Source organism: Pseudorca crassidens, chromosome 13 (assembly GCF_039906515.1).
Source record: "Pseudorca crassidens isolate mPseCra1 chromosome 13, mPseCra1.hap1, whole genome shotgun sequence".
NCBI lineage: Eukaryota > Metazoa > Chordata > Mammalia > Artiodactyla > Delphinidae > Pseudorca > Pseudorca crassidens.
Window position 1 is genome coordinate 34,418,137 of NC_090308.1, and position 9,421 is coordinate 34,427,557.

The 9,421-nt window shown below is 35.4% G+C and overlaps 1 protein-coding gene across 7 annotated transcripts in view; it reads left to right on the forward strand.

Moving 5' to 3' along the window:
* ECHDC1 (ethylmalonyl-CoA decarboxylase 1) overlaps window positions 1-8,965 on the forward strand; it is a 43,534-nt gene extending 34,569 nt beyond the window's left edge. For 6 of the 7 annotated variants that reach the window (XM_067702160.1, XM_067702165.1, XM_067702162.1 and 3 more), the window contains one exon: window positions 7,060-8,965. In XM_067702160.1, the coding sequence (XP_067558261.1) occupies window positions 7,060-7,468 (409 nt within the window). In that variant the 3' untranslated portion in view covers window positions 7,469-8,965. The remainder of the gene's footprint in view (window positions 1-7,059) is intronic. The other variant, XM_067702166.1, reaches the window with a different exon arrangement.
* Window positions 8,966-9,421: the final 456 nt, after the last annotated feature.

The window sequence follows — 9,421 nt, forward strand, 5'->3', positions numbered from 1 at the left end:
ATATATAATAATTTTTTTCTGAGAAATTTGAGTAGGTTGCAAACATCTTGCCCTTTTACTCCTTTAAACACACATTACTCACATAAATATATATTATTTTTTAAGAACTAGAGTATTTCCTTATTTAACCACAGCACAGTTGTCAAATGCAGGAAATTTAACATCAGTGCCATACTTTTATCTAACATACTATCCATATTCCAGTTGTGTCGATTCAGCAGTAATACCCAGTATAGCACTCCTGGACTTTTCCTCCACTGCGAGATCATGTACTGCACTTAGTTGTCAGAGTTCTTTACATTCAGAACTGAGATTATTTATTTATTTATTTATTTTTGAGATAATTTATTTTTAAGCCAATAAGTTTGTGTTATAACATCAATAGTAAATAATACAGGTGATGATAGTTTTAAAATGTTTATTGTGCTTTCTGGTTGTAAAAGGATATGTGTGCATGCTGGTGAATATGAATCACCTGGGGATTTTATTAATATGCAGTTCTGATTTCATCTCAGGGGTGAAGCCTGAGGTGATGATGATGTTGCTGGTCCACAGACCACACATTGAATAACAAGGTTCTAGATTATTTTGAAAACACTTATTTCAAAAATATTTTACATATTGTAAAATATACCTTACTGTACAGTAAAAAAAAATTTTTAATGTACAGTTATAGACTAAAAATTAAAGTTGTTGCCATTCAAAGATAATTAGCATTAGCACTGTGGTGTGCTTTCTTCACATCTTTTTAAAACAGATGTATAACTATTTTTTAAAAATTAGGATCATATGACATATAGTTTACTTGGAAAACATGAATTTAATAAATTTAAAATATTCCATCAGTTTGGATTACTAAAATATCCTCCTTCGGTTGTTCCTAATTTTTCTCTATTATGATTAATGCTGTGATAACTGCCTTATAAATAAGGCTTTGTCCTTTTGGATTATTTCCATAGAATAAATCCTAGTACTTATTAAGTACTTCAAGTACTTAGTCAAGGGATGTGAAAATGTTTAAGGTGTTTGATATATGGTGCCAAGTTATCCTCCAGAAAAGATTCTGCCAATTTATACAACTACCAGCAGTATATGAGTGTCTGTCTGAGAGCATCCTTTCTTACAATGAGTATTACTCTTTTAAAAGATCTTTTCTAATTTTGATAATCAAAAATTAAATTTTATTTTCATTTGCAATTTTTAAAGGTTTCAGTGAGGCATAAATTTTCACATGTTCATTGATGTGTATCTGTGTGTGTGTGTGTGTGTGAATTGTCTGCATTTTCTTTTTGCTCTTCTTTGGAGTATCCAAGATTTAGCTGTTTATACACTGGATGAAAAACATTTTTATTCCTCCATCTCCCTAGAGAAATAAGATTCTCACTTATGCAGTTTAGAGCCTGCCTATCTAATTTGTTTTCAATCTCTAACATTGCCTTCATGAATATAAATAACCCTCAGCCAAAGGTATTAGCATTTCCAGCTGCTACCCATTAGTTCAAAGTATATTACAAAGAAAGGGAGCTATAAACAGCCTTGTCCCAAGGGAGCTACTGTAGGTAGCTCTTTTCTTAAAATACTAACTTAATAAGTAAAACACAAAATACAGATACACACTTGCACAAATGTGCACGTGCACACACACACCAACCAGCACATCCCAGAGTCATTAGAAAAGAAATTCCCTTTTTTTTTTTTTTTCCTGTACGCGGGCCTCTCACTGTTGTGGCCTCTCCCGTTGCGGAGCACAGGCTCCGGACGCGCAGGCTCAGCGGCCATGGCTCACGGGCCCAGCCGCTCCGCGGCATGTGGGATCTTCCCGGACCGGGGCACGAACCCGGGTTCCCTGCATCGGCAGGCGGACTCTCAACCACTACGCCACCAGGGAAGCCCACAAATTCCATTTTTGCTGCGGCAGTGCCTGTTCTCTAAATATGAGCTGTCCACCTTAGGAAGCAGTCACGCTGCCCATGCATGTTGCTTTGTTTTGTAGTTATCACTATTACGCGGAAAGACTTATTTTAGAGCCTGTGATATCAAGAAAATGCACCTCTGAGCATGCTAGGATTACTGAGTATTAAAATCAGACTATATTCCCAAAACATTTTACTGTCTGTTTCTATCTCACTGTACCACCACACACACACACACACACACACACACACAATATTCACTCATTCAACCACATACTCTCTTAGTCAAGCAGTCTCTTTGCATAAAATACACGGAGCCTCATGAGAACAATCAGCTGAGAGCAGGAAATCAGAACAGTGAGCTATGGGGAAAATCTTTGGAGTCTTTCCTTCTGTTTTCCATAATTTGTCTTACGTTGTGATGGCAGGTAGAAAACATGAGGAAGGAGGTGCCAGGAAAGTACATGCACAAACAAATAAGTGTCTGTGTTCAAAGCATGATTTTAAAGTATTGTTTGTGGTCAGGTATGTTGTTGCTATTATATAATTTTATGTGCCATATTTCCCCATATCACCAGTTTGCTTTGTTGTATTTGGGTCTTCGTTTCTGTGCGAGGGCTTTCTCTAGTTGCGGCGAGCAGGGGCCACTCTTCATCGCGGTGCGCGGGCGTCTCACTGTCGCGGCCTCTCTTGTTGCGGAGCACAGGCTCGAGACGCGCAGGCTCAGTAGTTGTGGCTCACGGGCCTAGTTGCTCCACAGCATTTGGGATCTTCCCAGACCAGGGCTCAAACCCATGTCCCCTGCATTGGCAGGCAGATTCTCAACCACTGCGCCACCAGGGAAGCCTGGTTCGTTCTTAATACCATGTAAAAGGACCAGCAATTTCTGGCCCTACAGTTTATTTAAATCAATGATTTCAGACTTCAAATTTATATTACATGATTTAATTTTGTAACAGGACTGCCTTCTTTAAAATTTTTAAATATTTCAGCTTTTACTTATATTGTATGATATTCCTTAAGTTAGTCTTAGAGAGAGATATGTCTATTTTTCTTTTTTTAAATCACCTTGGAATCTTCTGCTTCAGCCATATCTATAACAGAACACAGTATTATTTCTACCTTTATTTGGAAATCAAAAATTGTATATATTTGTATTCTCCATTAACAGATATTGAGGAAAGGTAGTGTATCATTATTTGCTGGGCTTCAGTGCGAGTATAGCTCTTACTTTAGGGACTGAGTGAGTTTAGTCCAGGAAACAACTTTATGATGTCTTTCTAGCAGAAACACTGCTGTATTTGTAGTGACTTATCTATTAATGTAACCAACTTGATAATAATAAAAGCTAGTACACAGTTTAATATGTACACTGTGAGGCTACAAAATACATACAATTTTTATATTCCAAATAAAAGTATAAATAATACTGTGTTCTATAGATGTGGCTCAGACAGAAAATTTCACAGATTTTTTTTTAAACATATATAAACACAATTCCTCTAAGATTCTGTTTAAAAGAATTGTGGTGTATATATGTTCTAAGTAACTTTCATATATTAACCATTTAATACTCATGGTAATTCTATGGCATAAGTACTATTGTTATATCTATTTTATAAACAAGCATACTGAGGCCCAGGGATGATAAGTAATCTACTCTTCCTCATCCTCTTTATACCATGTGTCTTTTTTCTTTGCTGTATTTTATGAGGTGTAAAATGCAGCCGGTCTAGTGGCCAAGCCAGGCAGTCAGTCTGGTTTACATTTATGCACTTCACATCAAAGCTCCTACTCTATCCCAATGCAGTTATTTATGTGTTTCTCTTTGCCACAGAGATCAGTAAAAGTACCTTTCTTTAATAATAAACATTTTTTAAAAACTGTTTTATAACTTTTACTAAAAATCTTCCTGTTTTAGTAAAATTTGGTAATTGTTTTAAAATTGTTTTTCTTGAATACATTTGTCCAAAGTCCTGCAACTTATAGCTAACTCATCAGAAAGTAGTAGCACAATGAACAGTCCTTTCAGGTATCAACATTGACTTTGCAACACCTGTCAAAGGTGATACTCTTCCTCAAGTTATGGGTAGTTTTTCCTATAACACTGATGCATCCATACTGTAACACCAGATATATCCATATTTGATTAAATTTCCTCATCTCCCCTCTCCCAAGGTGTCGCAGGAAATTTTCAACTTTGCTAATAATAATGACACTAATAAACAGATGATACTTACAATTCTTTTACTTTTCAAAATAAGAGAGTTTAATATGGTTTTATAAATGAGTCGTGCTATAAGGCTTCAGAATCTTAAGATTCAGGTCTTCCAGTTTTCTACATAGATTAATAGATTATCCCTTGCAATAAATTACATTACATACAGGTAACTGCATCTAAACTTTAGCAGTAATTAGTGTATAATCCTATAAGGCCTATCAGGAAGCAGTTTCTGTTTTTGGATGCATCTTGCTGATATGACGTTTTCTTCATAAATTCTGGTTATCACCACTGAAGATTTTATATTTAACTTTTAGGTTAATAAAGAGTATTGTGGAAGGTTATCATCTGAATGTTCCATATTTCTTTCATTGTTAGACTGAACTACTTTGTGTTCTTTTGTCACTAATACATTTTTTGGTCATATTTTCTAATGTATTGATAATATGTACATCAGTACACAAGTACACCCTAGGCATGACATGTAAAGAATGGATGTCAGAGTTTGATCACAATAGGTATTTTTATAAAGATCACCTCAGGATTTGTTAGAGTTATAAAATATGATTCAAAAAATCATACCTCACCTTATAAAATAAGGCAAAAGGGAAAAACCACACATGGTATAAAGATGGTAATAAACATTCTTCTTTAGAAGCAAATAATTCCAAATATAAATATGCTTACATATATAATAAGTTTTGTTGTCATAAGTTCATCTACATTATCCCAACATCTAGAACTTTAACCAACTTTTATGTTCAGCTGATTTTAAATGAATTTTTCCCTGACATAATCCTTTTCTGTACTGTAGGCATAGATCTGAGCCATCAGTGTCAATTTCAGTATATAATGAGGAACTGTGACACATTTATTTTGTGAAAAGCTTTATAGGATTTTCTGTATTAACAATATTCCTATTTCCAAGTCTATTAGACATTATTGTAATGTCTAGTCTACTTTCTTAACTTTTGACCTTGATTTCTGTTTATTATAAGACAGTACTCCTCTCACAACTTGGGGCTAGATTCAGATTAAGACACTTGTTCTTTCTTCCCTCCCATTTAAAAATAATTTATTGAAAACTATTTTCATGGCTATTTGCTTCTAATAGCAGTTGTCCGTAATAGAGGCAGATTTTCTCTTACAGGAATTCACAGCTGTGAAGAGAAAGTTCTCTTTCCCAGTGGGTTAGTAAATAGGCTTTTGTGAGAATTCTCTACTGGAATATTTCTCTTGATTAAAGGGTCAGAGACTGAAAGTCTATTGTTCTTGGTACTAAAAGAACCAAACCACCTGCAGCTAAGCATTGAACTCTTTGGAAAACCAGAACTATCTTAAAGTCTTCGTTTTTGTAATGAGTAGTTTGAAAGCAATAATTTTTCTTAAAAAATTAAAATTCAGACATGACTTTTGGTCCAAATTAGAGATTTTAACATAGTGGATGCATTGAAGAATGCAGTCCAAATAAAACTCATACGCTGCATTCTCTAAACAGTATAGCTTTATGCAGCCTATTAATACTATACACATTTAACTGGCAAATGTGACTGCTGTGCCCACTAATCTCTTTGTGTTTATTCCCTTTTATTGTTCCACTTGATTATTAATCCCCCTACTCATAAAAGTCCCAAGATTTGGGGGAAATGAATCCCTGCTATAGGAAATCACTCAAGTCCAACCCAAGCCACTGTCAACTTTAATGGTATCCCTGCTTCCACTCATCTAGTTAACTATTTTATGTACTGTGAGGTTAAGAGCACACATAATGAAGCTAACTTACTTGGATTTAAAATTCTGGTCCTGCTATAGCTGCATGGCCTTGGGTGTGCTATTTATTTAATCGCTGTTGCCTCTGTTTCCCTCTGTAAAATGAGCATATTACTGTACCTCATATGGTTGTTCTGAGGATTAGTTAACATAAAGTTCCTTAAGTAGTTGGTGTGCTATTAAATGCTAAATAGGCTACTCTTACAAAACAAATCAGATACTACTCCTTTGGTCAGCCTCCTCCTAAAGAGCTTCACACTTAAAAAATAAAACCTGACCTCCTTAGTGCCTATAAGCTTACCTGTCTGATTTCATCCCCCATTACTCTCTGTTGGCTCTATTCAAGCTACATTAGCCTGTTCCCCAGAGATACTAAGCAGTTCTACTTCAAGGCCTTTGCACTTGCAATTCCCTCTTCCTGGAATTCCCTCCCAGAATTTTGCATTGCTCACTCACTTGGGTAGCTGCTCAAATATTCAGAGGACTCCATCTAAAATAGCACACACCCAACACACGTTGCCTCATTCTCTAGTTCCTTGCCTCATTTTCTTTATAGCATTTATCACCACTGACATTATATTGTCCAGTGTCTTTCCTAACAGGAATGTAAACTCAGCATAAGGATTTTATTTTGGTCATTTATTTTGGTCATGTAGTCCCGCATCTAGCGTTGGTAGTGCTTAGGAAATATTTGTTGGAAGAGTGGATCAATCAATTGAGTTAAAAAGAAACCAAACATTCATTTTTTTTTTCCCCTGAGGACTACTGAGTTTAACTTACTATGCATTTTTTTCATGGTATGCACCTAACATTCCTTACTCCCATATTTTCACTTTAATCCAGGTTTTCTCAGTAGGCCACCACTCGAGAAAGATACACTTTGGGCTTTTAGAAGTAAACATAAAGATTAGATTCTTATATGCAAAGTAAAAGATAAGCGAGCACAAGAATGTTGACCATGTTTTCAAAGGGAAGTGCTAAATACTGTGCAATAAATTGAATTCTATACTTAGCCAGATTTTTTGAACATTGTTTTTCATACAACACATCTACCTGTAAAGATCTATGGAGATTTCAGATCAGATATGAATAGGTAGTACTTTGTGACTAAAGCATATATAGTTTCAATTAAGTTTTTTCTTTTTTCTTCTGCAGATTAATGACTACCGAGAGTGAGATCAGATTTGTCCACAAGGAGATGGGTGTAATACCAAGCTGGGGAGGTGCTACCCGGCTAGTTGAAATAATTGGCAGTAGACAAGCCCTCAAAGTGTTAAGTGGGGCCCTTAAGCTGGATTCAAAAAAGGCTTTACAAATAGGAATGGTTGAGGAGGTCTTGCAGTCTTCAGATGAAACCGAATGTCTCAGAGAGGCACAGGAGTGGCTACAGCAGTTTATCAAAGGGCCACCAGAAGTAATTAGAGCTTTGAAAAAATCTGTTTCTTCAAGCAAAGAGCTTTGTTTAGAGGAGGCATTACAGACTGAAAGAGATCTTTTAGGAACAGTTTGGGGTGGACCCGCAAATTTAGAGGCTATTGCTAGGAAAGGAAAGTTTAATAAATAGTTTAAAAAAATATGTACTACAGGTAAAACTCCAATGATTAATATGTATAAAAGTTAAATGATATTAAATATGAATGTCAGAACTACTTTGAAGGCTACTATTAGTATTTCAGTTTTAAACAACTGTTTGAATACCTGAACTCATTGGCCTAGTTTTCAGTCTATTTGGGTACTTACCAAGTAATTTTGAACATCTGACTAAAATATGCAACACTTTCAGCTTAAAAATTATAAGCAATTCCCAAATTCCCATATTAGTTCTTAGGCTATAACCAAAGACCAGTTTTTAAAAGAAAAAACTACACAAAATCTCGTGTTATTTTTCATAAAGTCTTTGTCTTGCCTTACCTGGAAATTATTTACAAAAATAGCTTAATGAAACTTAGCAAAAGTGGAGAGGAGTAAGGGACAGGAAAATACGCAAAGGTATGATTAGTCCTCTTCTGCTCCAAGCAGCTGCAGTAAAGAAGTCATGGGTAACAGCCCTTCTTTTAAATAAAGATGCTCCTCACCTCAACCCTCTACAAATCTGGACCTTATTTATTTGATCTTTTAAATAATTATTAGATTTCTGTTTTAAATTATCTACGAAACAATGATAGCCACCATAAATAAAGTCTACTAACTACAAAATTGGCCAATTCATTTGTGTGCTCCAGAATTTCCAAACCAATAGTTAAGAAGTACTGTAGTTTACGTAGTAATCAAATTGAACTTTGATCAAAACTGCCAAAGACTGCAGAGAGTGAGGAAGCATCCTGTAACATACATTTGCGTTCTACATCAGATTTCTATTTTTTTCTGAAAAGTAGCTAGCGTTTCTTCTTTTATAACTAGCTGTCTTTTAAAAGTAAAGTTAATAATGTGCAACTCAAACTTTTATGATCTCAGTAATACAGACTTTAAAAAACATAAGTCAAAGAATTAATTCCTAATTCTAACCTGTCACAACAAGAGGTAAAAGGATGGACCTAGAGTCTGTCATACAGAGTGAAGTAAGTCAGAAAGAGAAAAAGCAAATACTAACACATTTGTATATGTATGCTAACACATATACATGGAATCTACAAAAAAAAAAAATGGTTCTCACGAACCTAGGGACAGGGCAGGTATAAAGATGCAGATGTAGAGAATGGACGTGAGGATGCAGTGGGGGAAGGGGAAGCTGGGACAAAGAGAGTAGCACTGCCATAGATACACTACCAAATGTAGAACAGACAGCTAGTGGGAAGCTGCTGCATAGCACAGGGAGATCAGCTCAATGCTTTGTGACCACCTAGAGGGGTGGGATAGGGAGGGTGGGAGGGAGGCTTAACAGGGAGGGGATATGGGGATATATGTATACATATAGCTGATTCACTTTGTTGTACAGCAGAAACTAACAACATTGAAAGCAATTATACTCCAATAAATATGTAAACAAATAAATGACAATTTATATTTGCTACTGTAACATTCAATTCACCTTTGAAAAATCGTATTAAAGACAACTTGCGTATGCTTTGTGATCCTACTGTTTTACTTAGGAAAATACAGAAGAGAAACTCACGTTACTTTTCTTCAGAATCAAATTCTGGATTACCAAGTTAACCCAATGCTTCCTACCTTGCTATACAGATTGTACAACATTTTGTGTTGAATCACTTTGTGTCTACTAATGCTGTTTAAAAGTAAGCCTACCATTTAATTCAGATTAGGGTTAGCCATTAGTGAATACTGGCAAAGAAAATCTAATATATATACAGGGTCTCTACTATCAGTTATTTAAGGCCTTTAAGTCTCACAGGCTTTAGGTTTATTTCCATACATATTTATTCCATGAACATTCCCTGTAGACTCTGTTTAAATATTCTCTATGAAGAAATCAAACTTTTCTGAGCAGGTGACTATGTAAGCTGAATACACCACCAATTCAAATCACCCCCTTTTTACTGACCTTTTGGCCACAGATGTC